The 27,159-nt window shown below is 48.2% G+C and overlaps 1 protein-coding gene and 1 long non-coding RNA gene across 3 annotated transcripts in view; one reads left to right on the top strand and one right to left on the bottom strand.

Annotated features, from left to right (window-relative positions):
* LOC132537461 (uncharacterized) overlaps positions 1-27,159 on the bottom strand; it is a 317,125-nt gene that overhangs the window by 196,901 nt on the left and 93,065 nt on the right. The gene's annotated exons all lie outside the window — the stretch shown is intronic.
* PRKD3 (protein kinase D3) overlaps positions 1-27,159 on the top strand; it is a 62,747-nt gene that overhangs the window by 33,608 nt on the left and 1,980 nt on the right. For both annotated transcript variants that reach the window (XM_060186889.1, XM_060186888.1), the window contains exons 3-18: positions 1,194-1,332; positions 3,519-3,650; positions 5,903-6,060; positions 9,667-9,859; positions 10,928-11,005; positions 14,071-14,254; positions 15,362-15,485; positions 15,589-15,666; positions 16,548-16,824; positions 17,939-17,991; positions 18,681-18,753; positions 19,440-19,546; positions 21,391-21,552; positions 21,990-22,088; positions 23,369-23,636; positions 25,001-25,086. In XM_060186889.1, coding sequence (XP_060042872.1) covers positions 1,194-1,332; positions 3,519-3,650; positions 5,903-6,060; positions 9,667-9,859; positions 10,928-11,005; positions 14,071-14,254; positions 15,362-15,485; positions 15,589-15,666; positions 16,548-16,824; positions 17,939-17,991; positions 18,681-18,753; positions 19,440-19,546; positions 21,391-21,552; positions 21,990-22,088; positions 23,369-23,636; positions 25,001-25,086 — 2,211 coding nt within the window. The remainder of the gene's footprint in view (positions 1-1,193; positions 1,333-3,518; positions 3,651-5,902; positions 6,061-9,666; positions 9,860-10,927; positions 11,006-14,070; positions 14,255-15,361; positions 15,486-15,588; positions 15,667-16,547; positions 16,825-17,938; positions 17,992-18,680; positions 18,754-19,439; positions 19,547-21,390; positions 21,553-21,989; positions 22,089-23,368; positions 23,637-25,000; positions 25,087-27,159) is intronic.

The following is a 27,159-nucleotide window of genomic DNA, read 5'->3' as shown; positions in this document are numbered from 1 at the left end:
CTCTCCCTCTGTCTCCGTTTGCATTAAAAGAGAAGGAGGAGAATCTAACCGGAGCAGTGGAATCATGCACGCAGGAGTTTCAACACATACACACACAAAGGAGCAAAAAATACTATAACGTTAATCCCCTAAGGACTGAGCTATAGGATTCAACTGTAGAACCAAGACTTTACCACCCAAAATGCTGCTGTTGTCACTTCTGTTTCTCTCGTTTCTCCTGCACCCATGGGCAGCCCAGAGGGGTGAGGTTTCCCCTCTCAGCATGGGTGCCAGCTCTCACTCACTGTTCCCTTCCCAGACTGCTCTGAAAACCCCAGAGCCTGACTTCTTTCAGAGCAAGGACTCTTACAGGGTCTACACATGACCTCTGACCTCACTCCACTTTCCTCCTTCCCCCACAGCCCTGGAGTAACTCCTCAACTGGAACTGGAGGTCAGGTGTCCTACAACTGTCACATACATGACACCAATAAAATTTTCACACTTCACTTGAATAAAAAATATATATGTGGTCCAGGAGATGGTGCAGTGGATGAAGCATGAGGTCCTGGGGGGCTGGGTGCTGGTGCAGTCAGTTGAGTGCACAAGTTACAGTACACAAGGACCCTGATTCGAACCCCTACTACCCACCTGCAGGGATGAAGCTTCATAAGTAGTGAAGCAGATCTGCGGGTGTCTCTCCCTGTCTCCCAATCTCCTCTCAATTTATGCCTGGACTATCAAATTAAAACAAAAAAAGAGGGGGTGGGTGAGGGGAAATGGTGCTGGAAGCAGTAGATTATTAGTACTAGCACTAAGCCCCATCACTAGCCTTGGCAGCATTTAAAATAAACAAACAAACAAACAAACAAAGCATGAGATCTTTAGTTTAATCCCCTGCAGCACATGTGATGGCCTGGTTCTCTTTTTCTCTCTTAATAAATAAGTAAATAAATAAAATATTTTTGGCCCCCTAAATAAAATCTTGAAAGAGCTAGGTTATGAGACTGTTCTTTTTAACTTTTTTTTTTCTTTTTAATTACTATAGCACTGCTCGACTCTCTGAGTTTGGAGGGCCTGAAGCCCAGGCTGACCTCACAGAGATCGAGTGGGCTGAGGAGCCCCTGACAGGGCCGAGACTTAGCCTTCCCTCCTGAAATGTTATCCCCCAAAGCAGGAGACTGTGGCTGTACTGACCCAGGGCTCTCCCCACAGCTTCCCGAGTGCGGCTTCTTCGGCATGTATGACAAGATCCTCCTCTTCCGCCACGACATGGCCTCAGAAAACATCCTGCAGCTGCTCACCTCAGCTGACGAGATCCGGGAAGGCGACCTGGTGGAGGTGGTGCTTTCAGGTAAGGACAAAGCACCTTCATTTCATCTCCTCCTTCCACCTCAGCAAGCCTGCTCTTAGGTATGGCTACATCTGTCCATGCTTCCTCTTTAGGATACAATTGCTCCTTTCATCTGGAGTCTTGGTCACCGGGTGATTTTCACTCTCGGGATGGTTCTGCACAGATGAGAGGGCAGGAAAGTCATCCTGAGTGCCTTATCTGGGGTGTCACGGAGCCAGGGAATCACACATTGGACTGTGTGCTTCTCTGAGTCAGAGAAATAAGTCGTCACATTGGCACTCTCACCTTGCTATCTCTGTGATGAGACACTATCTCTCTCTCCCTGCTTCTGTCAGGAGCATCAACTGGAATTGGGGTTGAGAAAAGAAAAATCCGAGAAAATAAGTGGTGAGGCTGAGGAAGAGGGAGTTGCAGTGCGGTGCCTTCTCTATTTGTTGTGGGGGACAGGGGTGTCTGCCTCCCCCCACACACACGTCTTGTCCCTTAGCTCCTAGTTCCCATCTCAGCAAATGGCAGGTTTTCAGGACAAATGGGAGGAGTGTGAAGGAATGTGCAGGAGTCCAAGCAGTGGCACATCTGGTTAAGTGTACATGTTATAGGGTGTAGGGACCCAGCCAGCTTCAAGCCCTCGGTCCCACTTGCAAGGGGAAAATTTCGTAAGTAGTGAAGCAGAGCTACAGGTGTCTCTCTGTCTCCCTCTCTCTTTTTAGAATTTTTTTTTTAAGTTTTTATTTATAAAATGGAAACACTGACAAGACCACAGAATAAGAGGTACATTTCCACACAGTTCCCACCACCGAAACTCCATAACCCATTTCTTCCCCTGATGGCTCTCTTATTCTTTAACGCTCTGGGAGTATGGGCCCAGGGTCATTATGGGGTGTAGAAGGTGGAAGGTCTGGCTTCTGTAATTGCTTCCCTGCTGAACATGGGTGTTGACAAGTCAATCCATACTCCCAGCCTGTCTCTCTCTTTCCTTAGTGGGGCAGGGCTCTGGGGAGGTGGGGTTCCAGAACACATGGTGTAGGGTCATCTGCCCTTGAGAAACCAGTTGGCAACTGGAACCTGGTGGCTGAAAAAGAGTTAAGACAGAAAGCAGAGCAGATTGTTGTCTAATCCTGAACCTAAAGGCAAGAATATTGCGGATGGAGATTTGGAGTCTCCATTTTGGAAAAAGCTCCTAGGCCTATTTTAGGTATATTCCAAGGGCCCATGACCCAACAAGTTTTTGCCTGTGTCTGACATCTAATATGCAGGTGACCTAAGCTATTGTCTGGGGGGGGGGGGGGGGTGTGTGTGTGTGGTGTCACAGTTAGAAAAAGGAACAGAAAGCTGGGCCAGGGAAGATAGTAGCTCCCAAATATGGGAAATCTTTTTAGAATTTTTTAAAAAATATTTTAAGGCTAGGGAGATAGCACAATGGTTATGCAAAGGACTCTCATGCCTGAGTCACCATGGCCCAGGTTCAATCCCCAGCACCACCATAAGCTGAGCATATATATCTGATATATCTCTTTGTGTGTATCTTCCAGTGTATCTCTCTCTCTCATTAAAGTAAATAAATTATTTTCATAAAAAATGTATTGTTTATTATTAGTTTTGGGTAGAGACAAAGAGCAGTTGAGAAGGAAGAGTGAGACAGAGAGGGGGAGATAACAATAACACTGCTTCACCGCTTATGAAGCTTCTGCCCTGCAGGTGGAGACTGGGGGCTTGAACCTGGGCCCCTTAGAGGCTGTCAAGGTATTTAAAAATAGGAATGTGGGGAGGGGAAGGGAACCTCAGGAGCCCAGGCTCCAATTCCTCTGGCCTTATCCCATCTCCACCATGCCCTTCATGTAGTGGGACACAGTCACTCACCTTTGACACCCGGAGACCCAGCCTGCTTTTGCTCCCCACCCACAGGAGGCAGCCCTCTTCCCTGGAGGTCAGGCCCACCTTCACTCACTTTGCTTAGGGACCCTCGTCAGGACTGGAGAGGCCTCCACCTGGGGGAGGGACTGCGGGCAGGGACAAGAGTGGGCACTGGGCTTCTCCCTGAGAACCTGGATCTCAGTGAGGCCTCTCCCTTGCGTCTGTCAGGCTTAAGACCCTCTTCCCAGCCCTGAGGAGTCCCGCAGGCACTGACGGGATGCAGTCGACCTGGCAAGCAAATACCTCTCTCTCTCTCTCTCTCTCTTCTCCAGCGCTGGCCACCGTGGAGGACTTCCAGATCCGTCCACACACGCTGCATGTCCACTCCTACAAGGCACCCACCTTCTGTGACTACTGCGGAGAGATGCTGTGGGGGCTGGTGCGCCAGGGCCTCAAATGCGAAGGTGTGGCCCACCTCCCCACCTCCCCCACCCCCCACCCCCCCCCCGTCCTGTCCAGCCTGAACCTGAGCCTGTCTGGATGCCCCAGTCTGCCCTCAGATAACAGAAGAAGGCTCAGGGGTGGCACAGACCCAGGTTCCAACCCGGGGGTTGGGGAGCATCCTGTGACTGGGAAGCCAGGTTTGCTGTCTCTGCCTCTGTCTCTTTTCCTCTGTTTCTCCTCTTCTAGAGGGGCTGGGGGGAGGGGGAAGAGGCAAAAAAAAAAAAAAAAAAAAAAGTCTGACAGGAGCAGTGAAGTCAGGCAGGCATGAAACCCTGGTGGCAAAAAGCAAAGCAAAGAAAAAAGAGCAGAACCTTAGACTGAAAGGTGGTGCAGGGAGTAAAACATTGTTCTCACAGGCATGAAGTCCTGAGTTCAGTACCCAGCATCACTTTGCCGAAGTGGCGCCCTGGCTCTCTTTCTCTGTGTCTGTCTGTCTCTCTCTCTCTCTCTCTCTCTCTCTCTCTCTCTCACACACACACACACACACACACACACACACACACACACACACATTAATAAGTACATAAATATATTAAGAAAATAAAAGAAGACTGGAGCCTGGGAGGTTGCACAGTGGCTATGCAATGACTTACATGCCTGAGGCACTGAGGTTCCAGGTTCAATCTCTTGTATTTCCAAAAGCCAAAGCTAAGCAGTGCTCTTGTATATCTATCTATCTGTCTGTCTGTCTATCTATCTAATCTATCTCTTTCTTTCATTAAAATAAAATTCTTTTTAAATTTGTTATTTATTTATGAGAAAAATAGGAGGTGAGAGAAAGAGCCAGACATCACTCTGGCACATGTGCTGCCGGGGATCGAACTCGGGACCTAACCCTAACCCTCATGCTTGAGAGTCCAAAGCTTTACCACTTCGCTGGACCACAGTAAATACCTTCTTTAAAGTGAAAGCAGTGAGAGCAAACTCGTGCGCTTGCTCTGTCATGAGCATAACCAGGGTTCGAGGCCTGCCCCCACTACACTGATGCTGTGGTATGTCTACCTCTCCCACTCTGTTTCTGTATTTCCATCTGACAAAAGTCTGTGGAGAACAGGGAAACCTCTGTGATGACCAAACAAAATGGTCCTTGCAGACAGCGGTCAGTTAGTCCCTCTGCGGGGCCAGAGAGTTCTCTGGCCTGGTGGTCTCCACAACATGGGGGTAACTGTTGGTGGGAGTGAAGCAGAGGATCCCACTGCCACATGGGTGCTGAGTTTGAATCCTGCAGCTTAAAGTAGCCCAGTGCCCATGTGCTGCTCCCCTTCTCCAGAGCTTGAGGAAAGTCTTGGAATGATGGGTCCTACCAGGCACTTAGGTGGTACCTTTGGGGCACTTCCCCTGGGAATCTCTGGCCCAACTTGTATGGCCCTCTCTATATATTTCACGTTCCTGAGTGTTCCCACCCAGCCCGTTGCCTGGATTATTTCATCTCTTTTTTATTTAAAATTTTTTTATTAATGTCTTGAGTTATTGGATAGAGACAGCCAGAAATCAAGAAGGTAGGGGGAGATAAAAAGGAAGAGAGAGAGGGAGTCGGGCAGTAGCGCAGTGGGTTAAGTGCAGGTGGCGCAAAGCGCAAGGACCATTGTAAGGATCCCGGTTCGAGCAACCAGCTCCCCACCTGCAGGGGAGTCACTTCACAGGTGGTGAAGCAGGTCTGCAGGTGTCTATCTTTCTCTCCTCCTCTGTGTCTTCCCCTCCTCTCTGTATTTCTCTCTGTCCTATCTAACAACGATGACATCAATTACAACAATAATAAAAAAAAAAGGAAGAGAGAGAAAGAGAGACATCTACAGCACTGCTTCACCCTGCAGATGAGGACCAGGGGCTCTAACGCAGGTCCTTGCGCACTGTAACGGGTGTGCCACCGCCCGGCCTCTCATCTTTTATCTATTTTTTGGCATCAGGTTCACTGTGCCTGCTTATTCCCACCACACCCCACAGACTCTAGTCTCCTTGCAGTCTCAGGTAGAGACGGAGAAGGAGGAGGACCCGGCACCACCCACTGCTTGTGGAGCTTCCACTGACTCCACTTCAATGCTCTCCAGTGGCATCAGGGGGCTTGAACCCGGGTCCTCATATATGGGAATGTAAGGTGGGCTGTCTCCCAGCCCCCAACCTGGGCCCTTAGCTGCTGCCAGAGCAAAGAAAGGAAAGGAAAGGCTGGTCTCCGCTCTGTCCCGCTCAGGCCCTGTGTCCTCCTTTCACCCAGGCTGCGGGCTCAATTACCACAAGCGCTGCGCCTTCAAGATCCCCAACAACTGCAGTGGCGTGAGGAAGCGGCGGCTGTCCAACGTGTCCCTGCCCGGCCCTGGCCTCTCTGTCCCAAGGCTCCCGCAAGTGGAGGGCATAGCCCTGCCCACGGAAGAGGTAGGTGGAGGGCAAGGGGTGAGTGCTCTAACGATCAACCTGTTGATCGTGATGGAAGAGTGGAAATGGGCCTGCAAGCTGCATCTTATGGGGGCTGCCCTCTTGCTTCTCTGGGTTCAGCTTGCCACCAGGACCAAGGTTACTCTCCTTGCCTACAGTCCCATCCCCACACCACGCCTGTCCCCACTCTGGTCTCATACACCACAGTGGATGGTATTACTCATTTTATGTATTTTGAATAGAGACAGAAGTTGAGAAAGGGGAGATAGATCTGAAAAGAGACACCTGCAGACCTGCTTCATTGCTTATGGAGCTGTGCTCCTGCAGGTGGAGGCTAGAGACTTGAACAGTATAATGTGTGCTCTACCAGAGCACCACCACCCAGCCACGATTATTATTATTGTTGTTATTTATTCTGGATAGAGGCAGAGAGAAATAAGAGAAAGAAAGGGAGATAGAGAAAGAGAGAGACCTGCAACACTGGTTCACTGCTTATGAAGCTCCCCCGCTGCAGGTGGGAAGCAGGGACTTGGACCGGGTCATTTTGGGGGCTTCACCTCTCCAAGCTGGTTTTCCCAGGTAGAGAGAGAGATACAGAGAGAGGGCAAGGGGAGGGACACTATGTCACCTCTAGTGGAGGGTAATTCCTCCAGTGAGGTGCATACTGGGCTTGAACCTTGGGGACACACACACACACAACACCACCACCAACAAAAAAGCAGTCCAGGTGAACTATTCTGCCAGCCTCAGATTATCTTCTTCCATGGCAGCCCAACATGCAGCTTCTGCTCCTTCCCTGTGAGGGAACCCATCTCTTCCATGTTTCCTGGGCCCCTAACCTCACCTTCCTTCTCCACCTTTGATTGACTGGGGCTCCTCCTCCATGTCGTCCCGCTCCCACCACCATCTCAAGGCCACTATCCCCATGGTCACCACTGTGGGTTAGCTGGTGTTTTCACTTCCGGCTGTCAAGTCCTTGGCTGAGGGTCTGCTCACACATAGTAGTCAGTGTCTGTCTCTTATACAGTGCCTGGTACTTAGTGTTCAGGAGAGTGAATGAACTGGCAGGTCTGCTCACACACAGTAGTCAGTGTCTGTCTCTTATAAGTGCCTGGCACTTAGTGTTCAGGAGAGTGAATGAACTAGCAGGTCTGGGTGCTTAGAGGTCACTAGGGCTCACCGTGACTGAGGTCACAGAGCAGACCGGTAGGCAGTGCTCAAAATAAGCCCAGATCTTATTTGTTTATTTTATTATTACTTTATTAATTTTTTTTTTTAATTTTAACCAGTGCCCTTCTCAGCTCTGGCTTATGGTGGTTCAGGGGATTGAACCTAGGAGCCTCTGGCATGAAAGTTTTTTGTTTTTTTCTTATTTTGTTTATAGCATAGACAGAGAAACATGAGGCGGGGAGGGCCATAGATGGAGACACCTGCAGCTTCACAGTTTATAAGCTTCCCCCCCTGCAGGTGGGGACTGTTCATTCAGTCATGTTTTAAGGTAACATCCACCCATAGATTGTAGTCTTAGTCATTTGGGCTTCTATAAATAAATAGCAAGCTCAAACCTTCACACCTCTGTCTTTAATGTCCCAAATGCAAGGTTTTTCTGAACCAAAACACCAGAGTAAAAGCTTCTGAAATTCTTTCCTAAAGTTTCCATGTTTCAAGTTGACAGAATAGCTCATTTGGAAAATGTGTTTGCTGCTTTGCTCAAGCCTGGGCCCACTACACTGTTCTCATTCTCTCCCTCTCTCTCTCTCTCTCTCTCTCTCTCTCTCTCTCTGCCTTTGGAGCTGTTTCTTTAAAAAAAAATCCCACTTTTTCACATTGATTAGCCCTAGTGTAAGATTGCTAAGGTAGAAGAAGGCTTATGGTTTAAGGAACTGAGAGCAGGAAGTCAAGAAGCTATGAAAGAGCTTGGAAAAGGTAGGTCAGAAGCAAATGAGTGTGTTTTACACTCCAAACTGCAGGAGCGTGTGTGTGTGTGTGTGTGTGTGTGTGTGTGTGTGTGTTATGGCGAGGTACTGTCTTAATCCCACTGATGGTACTGGGTTTCAGCAGCCATGTGTGGAATCTTACAGGATTAAGGACCAGCAGGGCAGAGCAGATGAATCAGGTATCACACTTTTAATTCCTTAGTTCATGTTTTATCCCAAAGACAAAAACACCTACAGGGAGTCTTAAGAAGCAGAGTGTTTGAGTCGGTTCAACCACGCAGTGTATCTGAGAATGATGCTCCCTTGTGGTGTCAGGACTCAAACCCAGGGCTTCATTCACAAAAAGCTGTGTACTCCACTGGGTGAGCCATCCCCGGACCTCTTGAGGAACTTCTCCCCGGGGCTAACTCTGTACTAATTTGGCATGTACCACGATTTGTATCTTCATCATTACTTAAGATTAAATATTCATGTTGTAGTTTCATATCTGTTTTAGCCAATTTGAAAACATGAAGACTTGTTTCAAAATATTTTCAGTGCTCAGTCATGTGACAAGAGCAGTTCCGCCACTGTCTAAATCTACTTTCTATCCCAGTGTCTCATCTTGGTGTGGTGCTTGAAGAGATTCCAACATCTACAGATTCTTTTTAAGACTTTTGTATTCTATCTCTAAAATGCCTCACAGACCTGGCAAATAATGATAGTTAATCAGTGAGGGGCCAGGCAGTGATGTATCTGGTAGAGTGCATGTGTTACAATGCACAAGGACCCTGGTTCAGGCCCCCACTCCGCACCTGCTGGGGAAAGCTTCATTAAGTGATGAAGCAAGGCTACAGGTGCCTCTTTCTCTTCCACTCTATCTCCCTCTTCCCTCTCAATTTCTCTGTCTCTGTCCAAAATTAATTAATTAATTTTGAAAGAGTTTATCTAGGGGGCCAAGTGGTGGCGCACCATGCCCAAGGACCTGGGTTTGAGCCCCTGCTACGCACCTGTAGAGGGAACCTGCAGTGATGAAGCAGGTCTGCAGGTGTCTGTCTTTTTCTCTCCCTCTCTATCTCCCCCGAGCCTCTTATTTTCTTTCTGTCCTGTCAAATTTTAAAAAGAGAAAGAGAAAACAGAAAGAAAAAAATAAAGGCCTGTAGAAACAGTGGGTTCATCTTGCAGGCACTGAGCCCTAGGGATAACCCGGGTGTAAAAAAACAAGATCAGAAGAGAAAACACAAGTAGAACCTGAACTGGAATTGGCCTATTGCACCAAAGTAAAAGACTCTGGGGAGGGTAGTGGAGAGAATACAAGTCCAAAAAGGATGACAGATGACCTAGCGGGGGTTGTATTGTTATGGAAAACTAGGAAATGTTATGCATGTACAAACTATTGTATTTATTGTTGAATGTAAAACATTAATTCCCCAATAAAGAAATTTTTTTTAAAAAGTTTATTTGTGAATCTTCGTGCACCCACAAAAAAAGTCTTCTTTCTTTAGCATAATAATGACTGAAAGTTCCCTATGCTTTTCCCTTTCAAGGGTCAGTAAGTGAAGCTCCCGGGGTAGACCTCAGAGCCCCATCTGCCACCCCTCTTCCAGACTTGGGGTGCCAGCATTGGAGACAGGTGGCTCCCAGGACTGTGTGCTCAGGTTGACTGACGTGGATCCCACTCTCTTTTCAGTCACACGCCCAGCCCGAGCCAAGTAAGAGAATCCCATCGTGGAGCGGTCGACCCATCTGGATGGAGAAGATGGTGATGTGCAGGGTCAAGGTCCCCCACACCTTCGCCGTTCACTCATACGGCCGTCCCACCATCTGCCAGTACTGCAAGCGGCTGCTGAAGGGCCTCTTCCGCCAGGGCATGCAGTGCAAAGGTGGGGCCAAGAATCTCCTTACCCACCCCCCCCCACACACACCACTCAAAATGCTTTAAAATGGTACTATTTCAGAAACTTTAGCCAAGGGGCTGGGACCAGGCAGAGTGTGTACCCACCCATGTGTGAAACCCTGGGTACCCGCCCCACGGGCCGCACTGGGAAGGGGAGGACTCATGAATGGTTGAGCAGTGCTTTGATGTCTCTCTCCTCTCCTTCTACCTCTCTCTCTCTTTTTTCCCCCTCTCCCCCCCCCCCATCTTATTCTCAAATAAAAAGAATGAGAAAGTTGGCTCTAGGGAGAACTGTAGGCAGTAATACTGTAGATGTGGAAAACCACAGGCACGGGTCCTTAAGATCTGGAAGGTCGCATCACAAGTGCTGGAAAGAAGGGAGATGCAGGAAGATGAGTGAGCCGAGGACTATTGACGGTGTCTTGGCAGTTAGGGGACTAGTGTCAGCCTCCTCTACAGAGACAGATACCTGCACCTGAGAGCTAGGCAGTGTGAAGAGGAGGCATCAGAATTTTAAACCAGCCTTTGGGCCAAGACCTGAGTTCATTGTGGAAACCTTTATTATCACATCATCATCATTATACATCATGCAATTTGTGATTTCAAGGAAATCTCTAGCATCGTGGGAGGTGGTCCAGCAGATAAAGTCTTAGACTTTCAGGCATAAGGACCTGAGTTTGATCCCCACCTTTGTATATGCCAGAGTGAAGCTCTGATTCTCTCTCTCGATTTCTCATTAATAGGTCAATCTTTTTTTTTTTTAAGAATATTTAAGGCCAGGAAGAGAGCTTAGCCTGCTAGACCACTCGCTTTCTCATTAATAAGTCAGTCTTTTTTTTTTTTAAGAATATTTAGGGCCAGGAAGAGAGCTTAGCCTGCTAGAACACAGGATTTGCACGCCTAAGGCCCCAGGTTCCATACTAAGCATCATCCTATGCCAGAACTCAGCAGTTCTCTGGTCTCTTTCTCTCATAATAAGTAAATAAAGTCTCTAGCCATGTCTAATACTGCCTGCCTTATTACATAAATTAATTAGTCAAACATTTCCTTCCAGATTGTAAATTCAACTGCCATAAACGCTGTGCATCAAAAGTCCCAAGAGACTGTCTAGGCGAGGTGACTTTCAATGGAGGTAAAGGCCCTTTTCTTCATGTCCACACAAAGTCAGAAAATATGTGATTCTTTTGTCTGTTGGCATATTCACCTTGTTTCCTTTGACAGGTAGGCTCTGGTGGTAGTGCACTTCTTTTCCTTATGCCTTCCTGGCCTTCCTGGCCTTCCTCTAGCCCGCCACCATGTGGTGGTCTAACCAGCCAATGACACAACAGTTCTGCCTCCATATCAATGCATTTCACCTTTAGACATAAATGACCTGGATTAAAACCTTGCCATCACTTCACCAATTTCATGGTTCTGCCATTCACTGCTTACAGTCTGCCAGGCACTGTTCTTTGCAAATGTTGGCATTGAATAACATCAGTCGCTAAGAACGCCCTTTGAGGTAAATGCTTCTGGATGAGTAAACTTAAGATTCAGAGACCCTGAATCTCACCTAAGAAGCAGCCAGTCCATGGCAGGGCTGGATTGGAGCCCGTGAGCTCTGGCTTCTCTCTCCTCTCCAGAACACATCACACTGTCTCACTGTCTATGGTTAGCTGAGCATTGTCCTTTTTTTCCTCTCTTTTCAAGGTAACACAATAGTAAGCAAAGTGATTAACTGGAACAGAAGGAATACGGGCTCGGCTTTCAGCATAATTTCTCTTTACAATTCACGAGACTGTTACAAATTAAGTGGGGAGTTTCGTAGAAATTAAGTGTGGGGAGTTTCATAGAAGGAAAAGCATATATGGCACTAGTAGCTTCCTGTTTATTGAACATTTTCTCTTTGAGTTTGTTTCTGTTTAATGCATTTGACAGCATGATGGACTTTCTGATTAACTTCATCTGCACTCAAGGAGCTTTATGTCTCAAGAAATAGACTTTTCTGGAAATAGACTTCATGTACGTTTGTGATTTATCTACCTTTTGACAGGTAGATACAAATTATTGCGTGTGTTTATTTTGGTTCTCATTAATCTGTGTAGAAATGAGTTTGAAGATCTTACCAGCTCAGACTCATTGTAAGGGATTTTCTTCCCCTACAAATTGCCTGTTTGACTGTCTTGTCCATTTTCCTGTTTGTTACTCATTTTCAGGAGTCACTAACGATCCTGCCTATCAGTCCTTTTTAGGTTGCTCATGCTATATGCGCTTTCTCTCAGTCACCATCTGACCTTTTTTAAGTAGCTTTTTGCAATGAAATTTGTATTTGCCAGTTGTTGTTGTTTTGGTCCATTTCAGAAGACTTTGCCTAATTAAGGTAAAAAAGAGGGGGCAGGAGGTAGCTCACCTGGCAGAGTGCTGGAGAACCTGGGTTCATACCCCGAGTGCCACAGGGGATCACCAGGCGCAGCACAAGGGAGCTCCATAAATGGTAGAGTGGTGCTCTAATCAATCTCTCTCTCTCTCTCTCTCCTCTCTGTCTCTCTCTCTGTCTCTGTCTCTCTCTCTCTCCCTCTCCTCTCCTCTCTCTCTCCCTCCCTCTCCCCTCTGTGTCTCCCTATTTGAAATTAAAAGGGGGAGAGAGTTTGCCAAGAGCAGTGGAATTCTGTGTGCTTGAAGGCTTGGCACCAAAAACAAGAACGCTCACAAAGATGTACTGTGTTCTTTCCTAAGAGTCATGGGGGTTTACCTCTTACTCCGAGGTATGTGAGCCACTGTCAATTAACCTTTGTATTTGGTTTAAGGAAGAAGTCAATTATCTTCTTATTGGCTATATGTAGGATATCAGAATTCACATAGTCATAGGCCATGTTTGCCATTTATTTCATTTATGTTGTCTTTATTAGTGATGAGTGTGGTCTATAAGACTAAAAGATCCCAGGGGGACAGTCCCATAGCACACCCACCACCAAAGCTCTGTGCAGCCTGACCAATGATAACCACCATAGTTCTCACAAGGCCTTAGAGACAGCTTCTCTTTCTTTTCTTTCTGTTGCTATTCACTTATGGGGCCGAGTGGTAGTGCACCAGGTTAAACATACATCACAGTGGACAAAGACCCAGGTTCAAGTCCCTGGTCCCCAACTGCAGAGGGGTAGCTTCATTTTCATTTTTCATTCTTCCCTCTCTGTCTCCCCTTCCCCTTTCAATTTTTCTCTGTCTCTGTCCAATAAATGAAAAAAAAAAAAAAAAAAAAAAAAACATTTATTTATTTATTTAAAAAATATATATGTATATTTTTAGGTTATTTTTTTAGTTTATTTTTTACCATGGCACTGCTTAGCTCTGGTTTATGGTGGTACAGGGAATTGAACTTGGGGCCTTGGAGCCTCAGGCAAGAGAGACTTTTGCATAATCATTATGCTATCTACCTCTGCTCTTATTTATTTATTCTTTTAAAAAATTTTTATAGTCGGGCTGTAGCGCAGCGGGTTAAGGGGGAGTCGGGCTGTAGCGCAGCGGGTTAAGCGCAGGTGGCGCAAAGCACAAGGACCGGCATAAGGATCCCGGTTCGAACCCCGGCTCCCCACCTGCAGGGGAGTCGCTTCATAGGCGGTGAAGCAGGTCTGCAGGTGTCTATCTTTCTCTCCTCCTCTCTGTCTTCCCCTCCTCTCTCCATTTCTCTCTGTCCTATCCAACAACGACTACAACAATAAAACAACAAGGGCAACAAAAGGGAATAAATAAATATAATATATAAAAATAAATTTAAAAAAAAAAAAATTTTATTTATTTTTCCTTTTGTTGCCCTTGTTGTTTTTATTATAGTTATTATTGTTGCTATTGATGTCATTGTTGTTAGATAGGACAGACAGAAATGGAGAGAGGAGGGGAAGACAGAAGGGGGAGAGAAAGATAGACACCTGCAGACCTGCTTCACCGCCTGTGAAGCGACTCCCCTGCAGGTGGGGAGCCGGGTGCTCGAACCGGGATCCTTATGCTGTTCCCTGCGCTTCGCGCCACGTGTGCTTAACCTGCTGAACTACCGCCCGACTCCCAATTATTCTTAATATCTATTGGATAGAGCCGGAAACTGGGAGGAAACAAGGAGATAGGGAGAAAGACATTCTTTTCCACATTTGGCAGCTTGTCTCTATTGTGACGTCTTATATCTCTTTGCTATAAAACTCTCAAGTCCATGTTAACCTTTTCCAGAACCTTTCAGCATGGGGGCAGACACAGACAGCCCCATGGACATTGACAGCAGTGACATGAACAGTGAGGGCAGCCGGGGCCTGGACGACGCGGAGGAGCCCTCCCCCCCAGAGGAGAAGATGTTCTTCCTAGACCCCTCAGACCTCGATGCAGAGAAGGATGAGGAGGCTGTGAAAACCATCAGGTAGTGTCTGTCCCCTCCATGCCTGAGGCCAGTCTGGGGGGCACAGAGTTTCTATCTAATCACAGCCATTGCTGGTCTTCCAAAGATATTCTGTAAAGGTTTGCCCACTTGTCTTTTTTTTTTTTTTTTTATCTTTACTTATTGGATAGAGACAGCCAGAAATCCAGAGGGAAGGGGGAGATATAGAGAGGGAGAGAGACAGAGAGACACCTGCAGTCCTGCTTCACCACTCATGAAGCTTTCCCCCTGCAGGTGGGGACCGGGGGCTCAAACCTGGGTCCTTGCGCATTGTAATACCTGCGCTAAACCAGGCGCGCCACCCGGCCCCTTGCCCATTTGTCTTAAAACAAACAAACAATAACAAAAAATGATAAGTGGCTGGAGAAATAGTCCAGCTAATGGAGTGTGGGGCTTACATACCTGAGGCTCCAGGTTTGCTCCTGGTACCACATGTGTCAGAGTAATGCTCTGGCCTCCCTCTCTCTCTCTCTCTCTTTTTTCCCCTTTTGTTGCCCTTGTTTTATCATTGTTGTGGTTATTATTGTTGTTGTTGTTATTGATGTCACTGTTGTTTGATAGGACAGAGAAATGGAGAGAGGAGGGAAAGACAGAGAGGGGGAGAGAAAAATAGACACCTGCAGATCTGCTTGTGAAGCAACGCCCCCCCCTGCAGGTGGGGAGCCAGGGACTCAAACCTGGATCCTTACGCCGGTCCTTGAGGCTTGGTGCCATGTGCATTTAACTCACTGTGCTACCGCCCGACTCCCCCCTCCCTTTTTTTCTTATCTCCCTTCCTCTCTCATAAGATTTTTAAGTATTTGTCATTTATTTATTCACTTTTTTACCAGAATACTGCTCAGCTCTAACTTATGGTGGTGTGGGGGATTGAACCTGAGACCTCAGGGCCTCAGGCATGAGTCTCTTTGCATCACCTTTATGCTATTCTCTCCCACCCTCATAAGATTTTTTTTTTTTAAGATTTCATTTATTAACACAAGAGAGCAAAGTAGAGCCTGACTCCAGCACACGCAGTGCTGGGGACTGATGCTGCTTGAGTCCAGCGGCTCCTGGTGCTCAGGATCCTGAGGCTGGGCCCCTCTGTTGCAGCCCGTCCACGAGCAACAACATCCCGCTGATGCGGGTGGTACAGTCGGTCAGACACACGAAGCGCAGAAGCAGCACACTGGTGAAGGAGGGCTGGATGGTGCACTACAGCAGCCGAGATACACTGGTCAGAGCCCAGGCCCACCCACGGGAGCTGCTGGGGAGTAGGGCGGGGGCTCCCCTAGGTGGATGCGTGCCTGAGCCTCTCACCGTGCTCTGTCCTTCCACAGAGAAAAAGGCACTACTGGAGGCTGGACAGCAAGTGCCTGACGCTGTTTCAGAATGAATCCGGGTCCAAGTATTATAAGGTGAGCACTGTGGGGTTGAACACAGGTGTTAGTTAACCCAACACAAAGACTGAAGTCCAGGCCCCTGCTCTGCACCTTCCTGAGTGGTAAAGCAGGTTTGCAGGTGTTTCTCTTCCCCACCCCTCTCAATTTCTCATGTGAAGTAAAAGAAAGAAAGCCCCCCCCAAAAAAAAAAAAGGTTATCAGGAGTAGTGTGTTTGCTGTGCAAGTACCAAGCCCTGACAAAAACCCTAATAGTGATAAAAACATTTTTTTAAATGACACAGTGAACACTTGATGTTGAAATGATTATGTACATGAAAATGCTGTGCTTTCCAGAGCCAGGAGGGAGATAACTCACCTGGTTACCTTACTACCCATGAGGCCCTGGATTCAAACCCCAGCATCTCATGGAAACACCATGGATAGTGGAGCGGTGATGTTTTTCTCTCTCCTTCTGTCTGTGTCTCTTAATGAATAAGTTGGGCCCTAGAGGCCTCTCAGGGCTGCACGAAGTTCCTCCCCAAGCACCACATGGAGAACAGGGCAATGAGAGGCCAGGGATTGTGCCCCTGATAGAGCACATGTTAAATTTGCCAGGACCTGGATTCAAGCCCCCACTCCCCACCTGCAAGGGGGAAGCTTCACAAATGGTGAAGCAGGGCTGCCAGAGGTCTTTCTCTCTCTCCCCTTCTCTTGCTCCCTTTCCCTCTCAGTTTCTTTCTCTGCTCAACAAATAAATAGAACTTTAAAAATAAACATCAGAAATAATAGAATTAAAATGGAGAGAAAATAGGGAAGCACCCGTCTCCCTATTTGCTCGCTGGTTTATTAGAAAATGAAAAAGAGAACTGATTCCCACTCTACTGCTTCCCACTCTACTGCTTCCTTTCTCTCGGCAGGAAATTCCGCTCTCCGAGATCCTCCGCATCTCTGCGCCACAAGACCTCAGCAGCACGCCTCTGGGCAGCAGCCCGCACTGCTTTGAAATCATCACGGACACCACCATCTACTTTGCTGGCGAGGACAACGGGGCTGGCACCCGTGACCCCATCCTGGCTGCCACAGGCATCGGGCTGGATGTGGCCCTGAGCTGGGAGAAGGCCATCCGCCAGGCCCTCATGCCTGTCACACCGCAGGCCAGCGTGGGCCCCTCCCTGGGGCAGGGCAAGGACCACAGTGAGTGAGGCCCAGTGGGAGGGCTGTGTCTGCATGTGCCCCCTCCCACAGTGCTCATCCTGGTGTTGCCCCCCCTAGCCAACACCATCAGTCAACTTCTAATGAGCTGTCTGTCACACTGACCTGATGGCAAGGGTCAGCCACAGGAGTGGAGCGACAGGTGCAAAGTCTGCTGTTTTCAGTGCTGGCTTCCTGGCACTGGGTTGAGCTGCTTGGACCTGGCTCCTCCGGGTGACCCAGCCTGCCCCTGCGCCACCCGGGCCCTTTGGGGTGCACTGTTTCCTTGACTGATCCCAACAGAAGACTGAGTGTTCAGCAGTATTCCAGCCACTGTCCCTACCTGGATGCCCCAACTCTGGTATCCCTCGAGGTGGCCTAGAACTTTAGCACCTTGCACAAGTACCTTCTTTAGAGGCGTCAGTGTTAAGCCAAAAAGAATTGGTGTGGTGTGGAAACACCCGTGAACCCGAATTGCAACAAGCCAGTTAGCAGCACCAGCATCCCACTTCCTGCCAGGGTCAGATCAGGCTCTACAAGGGTGTTGTACTCTAAGCTCAGAAAATCTAGACATCAGAGTGCTGCTGTGTGTCTTTCCGCCAAACCAAAACACTCAGAAAGAGCACAAAATTACTGGACTAGGGACCAGATAGCTCATGGGCTAGAGGGCATGCCGCCTTACCACACTGCTAGTCCTGGGTTCTAGCCCTGTCTCCACATTGAGCACCATGGACAGCACCAAATGACCCCCCCCATGGATAATTCCTGGGGTGCATACTTACATTAGGTGAGCTGTGTGCTCGCCAGTTTTAGTTTAATGTGCACAAAGTTGGCACACACATGTTGTTGGTTAGTATTGCCATGTGCTAACATATTTGTTCCTTTTTTTTTTTTTTTTTTTTTGATAAGAGACAAAAATTGAGAGGGAAGGGGAGGTAGAGAGGGAAAGAGGAGAAACACCTGCAGTACTCGCTTCACTGCTTATGAAGCCTCCCTCCTGCAGGTTGGGACTTGGGGACTTGGGGCTTGAGCCAGTGTCCTGTGCATTTTAATGTTTGCTATATGTTCCCTGTGCACCACCACCCAGCCCCTCTCATATTATTTCCGTGTCTTGCAGAAGATTTGTCCACCAGCATCTCTGTATCTAACTGTCAGATCCAGGAAAACGTGGTGAGTAAATTGTGACAGCTGACACTTGCATGCTGGGTAATTTGAATGAGAGGTAAAATCCCACTAGAGAGATGAATTTGTAGCCCCCAAACTGAGCAGGTAACCCCAAGACACCAGGCTTTACTCTATGGGTGTTACCTGTGTAGAAATCTGCTGTATCGAAAACGGGGCCGGTCGTGGCATGCACTGGGTTCAGCGCACGTTACAGCGCACTAGATTCAAGCCCCGACCCCCACGTGCAGGGAGGGAGCTTCATCAGTGGTGAAGCAGAGCTGCAGGTATCTCTTTCTGTCTCCTTATTTCCCTCTTCCATCTCAGTTTCCATCTCTATCTCTATCCAATAAATGACTAAATAAAATTTTAAAAAACACTCGAGGAAGCTGAGGCAGGTGTTTAAACCCAGAATGGGGCTGCAAGATGCTCACTTTGCTAGGTCTTGTGTCTTACAATGTGCACGGCAAGGGTTCGAGCCCCGGCACCTCATGGGAGCACTGTGGACAGCTCTGGAGGAGCTCGTGGATGGGGGAGCCTTGCTGTGGTGTCTCTTTCCCCTCTTTTCTCCCTCAAAACACAAAAAGAGGAGATGGACCCAGGGAAGCCCTCACGCATGCACAAGGTCCCAGGCTCACTGCCAGTGCTGCTTACTACATGGCGGTCACTGACTAACATGGCTTTTCTTTCTCAAACAGGACATCAGCACCGTTTACCAGATCTTTGCAGATGAGGTGCTGGGCTCAGGCCAGTTCGGTATCGTGTATGGAGGTAGGCAGACAGCCTTCCCACTGTGCCCACCCAGAAAACAGCCAGCTTGTGTGGGGCCAACAAGAGGCATGGGCCACTGCCCAGCTCAGCCCTCCTGACCAGACCCAAGCATCGAATCCCTTATTTCAGCAGTGAGCGCTAAACACTGACAAAGAAAGAAGCAGAATGAGCCTGTGGTTGAACCTTGTGCCCCCTATGGGTCTGGGCATGAGGTCATGTCCCTAGCCCCCAAGACTCTGCATGTGGGGACCTCTAGTGGCTCCAGGAAGAGCTGTGCTTAGGTTGCAGAGATCAAACTAGTCAGTGGTGTCCCTGGCAGCCTCAAGGCTTGCACTAAATCCTGGTGGAATCCTGTCTCCATGGACCCAGGGGACAGAGACAGCACAGTGTGTATGACAGTCTCTGAAGACGAAGTTAGGGTTGTTACTTAACATTCATGTAATAAAACCGATGTGTTTTCAGCAAGCAGTTGTGTGCAGACCATGAGACATATACGAGTGTTTAGAGTTCAGTGTTGAAATCAGGGAGTGGACATCAGCCATCCTGAGTCCAGGCTCCACGATCGGGAGGGAGCATGAGCGTGGACAGAGGAGGTCTTAGGGCCACTTCCCGCTAGAGCATGGGGTCTGGGCAGCCGTCCAATTGCCTCCTCCTCCCCGTCTCCCCTTTCTGTGCTTTGAACACAGGGAAGCACCGCAAGAGTGGGAGGGACGTGGCCATCAAGGTCATCGATAAGATGAGGTTCCCCACCAAGCAGGAAAGCCAGCTGCGCAACGAAGTGGCCATCTTACAGGTAGACACGGAGCTGCCTTCTGCTGGCGCGGATTTTTGACCTTGGGGCTCTGACACCAGAATCCCGTGTGCTCGGGGATGGCTCACCCAGTAGAGTGCACACCGTCCCGGACCTCTAAAGCCTTGCTTTCCTCCCTGGTGCATAGTTGTTGGCAGGGACTGAGATGCCATGAAATGGATCACTTGGTTTTTATTCTCATCTCACATTTTCCCTCTGGGGTGTCCCCTAGAACCTGAAGGCTGGCTTCCTCCTCTTCCTTCTGACATTCTGTCACATAAGCAGCGTGCCCTACACAGCACCGCCCCACAGTGTAGACTTTGGCTGTGCTGTGCAGGAGCAGGTGAGGTGTGGCAGCTGGTGCCATAGGAGCTGTCTTCTCACAGCTAAGGGTCATGAAGGCCAGGCACCCCCCAGGAGGAGGGTGAGACACTCAGGGACATGGAGGACATGGCGCTCACTGCACTGGCCTCGGCCTCCCCACTCTTTCAGGGCAGGGACAGTCAGAAGATTTGTTCTCTGAATTCCCCTGCCCCTTTTAAACAGAATAGTAGTAGCAGCAGACGTGCTAGAATCCAAACACACTGCTTAAAATCTTTCCTTGTGTTTGATTTTGGAATTGTTTTCATCATTGCCAACTGGCATACAGTAATAAATTAATAAGTGTGAATTAGGGGCACATATCTCAGGCTTGATTCCTCGTCACTTTGACCACAAATACAGCTTCAAACTAAACACTGGATTCCCTTCCCACCCCGCCTACCTCTGCTGTCTATGATGGATGCTAGTGACTAAATTTAAATCAGTCCCAGACAAAAGCACAGTCCCAGCACCTATTATTACTACACCTTGCAGCGACTTTTACTGATATTGCCCAGCTGGGAACAGGGTTGATTATCGTGGTTTCTCCAGAGTTACTCTTCTCACTCAACACAAGTTCCTTTTTCTTTTATCCTTTTTTTTTTTTTAAATCACCAGAGTTATTGCTGGACTCCATGTCGACACAACCCCACCATTCCCTACAGTCTTTTAAATTAATTTTTTATTATCTTTACTTACTGGATAGAGACAACCAGAAATCCAGAGGGGAGGGGGCGTAGAGAGTAGAGACACTTGCAACACTGCTTCCCCACTAGCAAAGTTTTCCCCCAGCAGGTGGGGACCAGGGGCTCGAGTCCAGGTCCTCATGCAGGTAACGTGCACTCAGCTGGGTGCGCCACCGCCCCCCCTTTATTTTTTAAATTTAAATCACTGTTACAAAAGTTTAACAAACTCAGTAAGAAAATGTACACAACTCAGTTTTTATATTAAAGTGAAGAGATGCAGTGGAGGCAGGGACATGTGGAAGCAACTGACTTCTTGTTGAACAGTCACTGTGTTTCTACTCATTCCAAGGTTTCTAACACGGTGATGCATTTCCCCGGGTCACCACCATTCCAGTCTTGTTTTGTTGCCCTCGAGTTCCCATCTCTACACATTCACAAACGGGATTCACAAACCCCTGTAGTATTCCTTTGGACTTGTCTACCATTTAATTTCAACAACTTGTTGCCCATAAATTTTGGGGGGAGTGTGAGCCTTGCTCATGATGTCTACTCTGCGAATTCAAAGACACTTTCCAGACAAAGTTTGTGTCTTCTTCCACGCTACCGTGGCAGACCAGGCCCCCCACCCCACCCCACCATATATATATATAGAGAGAGAGAGACAGAGACAGAGAGAGGATGAGAGAGAGAGAGAGAAGAGATAGAAGACCTGAAGCACTACTTCACTGCTCCTGAAGCTTCCTGCTCCTTGTTAGGTATTTGGGTGGTGACAATCTTTCCTGACTTTCTGCGACTCCTCAGAACTTACACCATCCTGGGATTGTGAACCTGGAATGCATGTTTGAGACCCCGGAGCGGGTGTTTGTGGTCATGGAGAAGCTCCACGGGGACATGCTGGAGATGATCCTGTCCAGTGAGAAGAGCCGGCTCCCGGAGCGGATCACCAAGTTCATGGTCACGCAGGTGCATCAGCTCTTGGGGACCAAAAGCTAAGAATTCAATAACCGTTTTTTTGTTTTGTTTTTGTCTCGTGATGCACCTTAAAGAGGAGTGTATGCTTCATTTAAATTCTGATAGGCCATAGCATATCTTCTAAATGATTATAACTGAGGGCTAGATGTTGGCAAACCAGGTTAAGCACAGATGTCACCATGCACAGACCTGGGTTCAAGCCCCCAGCACCCACTTGCAGAAGGAAAACTTCACAAGTGGTGAAGCAGCAGGGCTACAGTTGTCTCTCTCTCTCCCCCCACCTCATCTCCATCTCCTTCCTTCTTGATTTCTCTCTGCCTCTCCAATAATTAAAAATAAAGGGAATAATTATAACACACAAGGGGTCAGATTGAGTTTAGTTGTGATTTTTCCAGGTGTTTAAAAGCATCGGTTTCCTTCCCTCCCAGATACTTGTTGCTTTGAGGAACCTGCATTTCAAGAACATCGTGCACTGTGACTTAAAGCCAGAAAACGTGCTCCTGGCGTCAGCGGAGCCATTCCCTCAGGTGAGATGTGTTCCAGAGCCTGCCCACGTGAAGATGGCTCTCTCAGGAAGGGGGTCCTGCTTACACTGTCTTGCAGAAGTCAGGGTTCCTCTTAGCTTGTGGCTGTCCATGAGGTGACTTCATGAGTCACTTCAGTTCAGATTTTATTAACTGCCACCTAGTTAAGACCTAGACTTCCCAGGTGGGGGAGACAGCAGAAGGGCTATGCAAGGAGACTTTCATGTCTGAGACTCAAGGGTTCCAAGTTCCATTCCCCACACCTCCAGAAGCCATATATATATATATATATATATATATATATATATATATATATTTATTTATTAATTAAAAAAGGGCTGAACGGTGGTGCACTTGGTTAAGTGCACAGTATACCATGCACAAGGGCCCAGGTCGATGCCCCCAGCCCCCACCAGCAGGACGGAAGCTTCCCACGTGCTGAAGCAAGTACTGCAGGTGTCTGTCTCACTCCCTATCACCCCACCCCTCTCAAATTCTGTGCCCTATCAAATAAGGAAAAAAAGGTAAAAATAAGGTTTTTTTTCTTTTTATTCCCTTTTGTTGCCCTTTTTTTATTGTTACAGTTATTACTGATGTCATTGTTGTTGGATAGGAAAAAAACAGAAATGAAATGGGGGGGGGAGACAGAGAGGGAAAGATAGACACCTGCAGATCTGCTTCACTGCTTGTGAAGTGACTCCCCTGCAGGTGAGGAGTCAGCAGAATTTGTGCAAGAGCGGTATTTCCCACCATTACATCCATGATGGTAGCATGTGCCCTAACTTTATATGTCACTCAGCTCCATTTCTTTTTTTTTAATTTTTTAAAATTATTTTCCCTTTTGTTGCCCTTGCTTTGTTGTTGTAGTTATTATTGTTGTTGATGATGTTGTCATTGTTGTATAAGACAGACACGGAGAGAGGAGGGAAAGACAGAAGGGGGGAGAAAGAGAGACACCTGCAGACCTGCTTCACCACCTGTGAAGCGGCCCCCCTGCAGGTGGGGAGCCAGGACTCAAACCGGGATCTTTACACTGGTCCTTGCCTTTCACACTACATGCGCTTAACCCACTGTGCTACCGCCCAATCCCCTACCATTTCTTTTTATTACAAAGCACTGACTTTGATCCAACAGTCTGCCGCCTGTGGCTGGCGGGGCTACAGACATGTCTCCCTTTTGGGAAAGGGGCCTTGTCCCACTTCCCTACCTGCCCGCCCACCAGCCACAGCCCCACTCAGGTGCAGGGACAGCTGTGACCCTCTCACACACACGGTGGCTTGCAGGTGAAGCTGTGTGACTTCGGCTTTGCACGCATCATCGGGGAGAAGTCCTTCAGGAGGTCGGTGGTGGGAACACCTGCTTACCTGGCGCCCGAAGTCCTCAGGAGCAAGGGCTACAACCGCTCGCTGGACATGTGGTCAGTTGGCGTGATCGTCTACGTCAGCCTCAGCGGGACCTTCCCCTTCAACGAGGACGAGGACATCAACGACCAGATCCAGAACGCGGCCTTCATGTACCCGCCCAACCCCTGGAGGGAGATCTCAGACGAAGGTGAGAGCAGGCTGCTCCAGCGCCCTGCCCTGTCACTCTGCCTCTTACTAGCTGGCTGTCTCTCAAACACTCCCTTCACAGCTTCCCAAGCTTGCCCATAAAGTCCGAGCACTTTCTCCTCATCTCCATGTCTCCGAGTAGTCTCAGGCTCAGCACTGATTTTGGAACTACTGAAATCCACCACCACCCTTCCCCCCTTTCTTAAGCATTCCCTTTCCTACGATTATGTATACACTTTTATTATCTTATTTAATTGTTTTACTGCCACCAGGGTTATCATTTAGGCTTGGTGCCAGCACTACGAATCCATTTTTTTGCTTTTTTTTTTTTTCTATTTTATTTGACAGTACAGAGAGATTGCACAGGATGAGAAGAGAGAGAGAGGGAGACACCCACAGGCCTGCTTCATCACTAGTGAAGCATTCCCCTGCAGGTGGGAGTGGGGCTTAGGCTTGAATCTGGGTCCTTGTACATGCACGTAACTGAGTGTGCCACGGCTCTTTTTTTCTTTATTAGTGATTTAATAGTGACCTGTAAGATTATCAGATAATAGGGATACAGGTACAGTTCCTCACTATTCCCACCACCAGAGTTCTGTGTCCTCCTCCTAGCCCCAACAATAACCATCAGAGTTCTTCCATGGTCTTAGAGACGCGAGGTATCCTGTTTTTTTAGAGGTTTATTTCCTGATTTTATGAGAGAATGAGCCAGAGCACCACCCTGGCAATATGCTGTGTCTAGGATCAACCCTGGACAGTCCTGCACTCCACCTGCTGAGCCACCACCACCACCACCACCACCACCACCCACCAAAAAATAATAAACAAAAGCCTTTCTCTTTCCCATTGACTCTGGTTCTCCCCAGCCACCCCAGTCAAGCCCGTCTTCAGAAGCCACTGTCACCTTGTCGCCACCTCCCCTGGATGTCACTGCAGCTATAGGTGTGCAGAGGGCCCAGCTGCCCCGCTCTCCTCTCCCGCTGCGCCCCTGCCCAGACTGGCTGGGCTCCTAATCAGCATTGAAAAAAATCAGTTAATACTTGCCACTTAAGTGCTAAGCACTTTTGTACACTCTTTATGTATATGAACCTGATTTCATCTTACCAACCCCATTTTATAAGAGAGGAAACCGAGGCAGTTTCCAGACCAGAGCACAGACTTCAAGCCAGGCAGGCTGACCTGTCCTCTGTCCTCCTCTGTAATGAAACAGGGGCTCAGTCAGCTCAGTAAAGGCTTAGGGGTCCCTCACATGGCAGCTTCTTAAAGCTGTATCTTCGCAGAGCCAAAGCCCTCAGCCCTCTTTCTCTCACAGGTTTGGGGCTGTTCCACGGCCCCAGATTTGCCTGACTATGTCCTTTTCTTTAGCGATTGATTTGATCAACAACCTGCTGCAGGTGAAGATGAGAAAGCGTTTCAGTGTGGACAAGTCTCTTAGTCACCCCTGGCTGCAGGTAAGGAGAAAGCACAAGTGCCTCTGTCTGTCTGTCTCTCTGGCTGTCTTCAGTGGAACAGCGGATGCCTCTTACCTCGTAACACCTTAATCCGCAGAGCCTTCCCAGCTCAGGGTAGCGTCACTGTTCCCTGCGGCCCCTGGACACTGTGCCAGTGTCACAGTCCCCACTCAGACTGCAGCCCATAGGTGCTTAAACTCCAGTGCCCGAAAGCAGTGGCTTCTCTCTCCCTAGGACCAGGCATGTTCATTTCTCACTTTTGCAGAATGAGTGTGGCATGTTACTATGTCAGAACTATGTGTATTTAACATTTAATGGGAAGGGGGGGAGGAGTGGGGGGAGAGAAAGAGAGAGATGCAGAGAGATACAAGAGCCCAGAGCACCACTTTATGGTGGTGCTGGGGATTGAACCTGGGACTTGGAGCCTCAGGCATAAGAATCGTTTTGCAGAACCAATTTACTTTCTCCCCTGCCCTGTGTATGTCTTTATGCATGCAGGCCAGGGATTGAACCCAGGGCCTGAGACATGGACAGCGTGTGCTCTACCACTGGGCTATACTTCCAGCATATTATATTTGCATTGAGGGTCAAGTGGTGGTGCAGCCGGTTGAGTACACACACAACCATATGCAAGGACCTGGGTTCAAGCCCTGGTCCCCACCTGCAGGAGGGAAGCTTCACAGGTGCTGCAGGTATCTCTCTTTCCCTCTCTCCCTCCTCCCCTCTGAATTTCCCTTGATCCTGCCAAGTATAAGCAAAATAAAAATTAAAAAATCTATAATGAAAAAGTAAGAAATAACATTGTAAATGCTTGGCGAAAACCATTACATAGATTCATTAAGATGGATCCCAAAACTTTAGGGCTATCTTAAAGAGGGTAGAGGTAGAATTAACTTCAAAATCAGTTATCGTAGGTGGTCTCAGCTGTGAGTTACCCTGGTAAGAGATTCCAGGGGGCCCGGGAGATAGCTCACCTGTAGAGCGCACACAGTGTGCCACATGCCAGGAGCTGCAATGTAAGCCAGTACCACATGGGAACACCCTGCAGTGCTTCGTGAACATTGGAGAGATTTTGTGATTCATCTCTGTCTAACTGAAATTAAAGCAGAGACGGGGTGGGGAGGAGAGACTGCCAATAGTGGAATCACAAGTGCCCAAGGTCCAGGGTAGGCAAAAAAAAAATTCCAAGCACTTCTCCAACTTGGAGCACAGTGGAGGCCTCACAGTCCAGAATAAGGTGTTCTAGTGACACTGCTGTCAGCCTCGGAAATCCAAAAAATAAATTGTTTTTTATTGTTTATTGACTGGAGACAGAAATCAAGAGGGGAGGCTAGAGAAATGGAGACACCAGGGCCGAGCAGTAGCACACCAGGTGCAGTGCACATAGTACATAAGCGCAAGGATCCTGGTTGGAGCCCCTGGCACCCTGCCTGTAAGGGGTCACTTCATAAGTGATGAATCAGGTCTGTGGGTGTCTTTCTCCCTGTCTTCCCCCTCCCCTCTCTATTTCTGTCCTATTGAAAAAAAAAAAAAAGCAAAGAGAGAATGGCCATAGGAACACTGGATTTGTAGTGCAAGCACCGAGCCCCAGTAGTAACCCTGGAGGCAAAAAAAGAGAAATAGACACCTGCAGCCCTGTGAGTTTCCCCCTGGACTTCAACAACTGTCCTGTTGCACGGTAACATGTGCATTTAATAAGGTGCATCGCCACCAACCTCTTTAAATATCTTTTTTTTTCCCCTCCATAGTTCTTGCTGGGGTTCAGTGCCAGCACTATGAATCCACCACTCCTAGCGGGGGGGGGGGGGGGTTTGTTTGTTTTGTTATTTTATAGGACAGAGAGAAACTGATATTGGAAGGGGAGGAAGGGATACTTGCTTCACCACTTGTGTAGGTGGAGACTGGGAGCTTGAACCCTGGTCCTTGTACATGGTGAGTGCTCAGTCAGGTGTGCCACCACCACCTCCTAGCCCTAAAGCAATTTAAAATCTAAATTTTAGAAGCTGACTAATTGCTCTTACTGGAAGTTGTATTCAGCATTGCTAATACACATGTGGCTTGTGAGGCTTCGTG

Source organism: Erinaceus europaeus, chromosome 3 (genome assembly GCF_950295315.1).
Source record: "Erinaceus europaeus chromosome 3, mEriEur2.1, whole genome shotgun sequence".
Classification (NCBI taxonomy): domain Eukaryota; kingdom Metazoa; phylum Chordata; class Mammalia; order Eulipotyphla; family Erinaceidae; genus Erinaceus; species Erinaceus europaeus.
The sequence above is the reverse complement of the archived record's forward strand: the minus strand, read 5'-3'. Positions and strand labels throughout refer to the sequence as shown.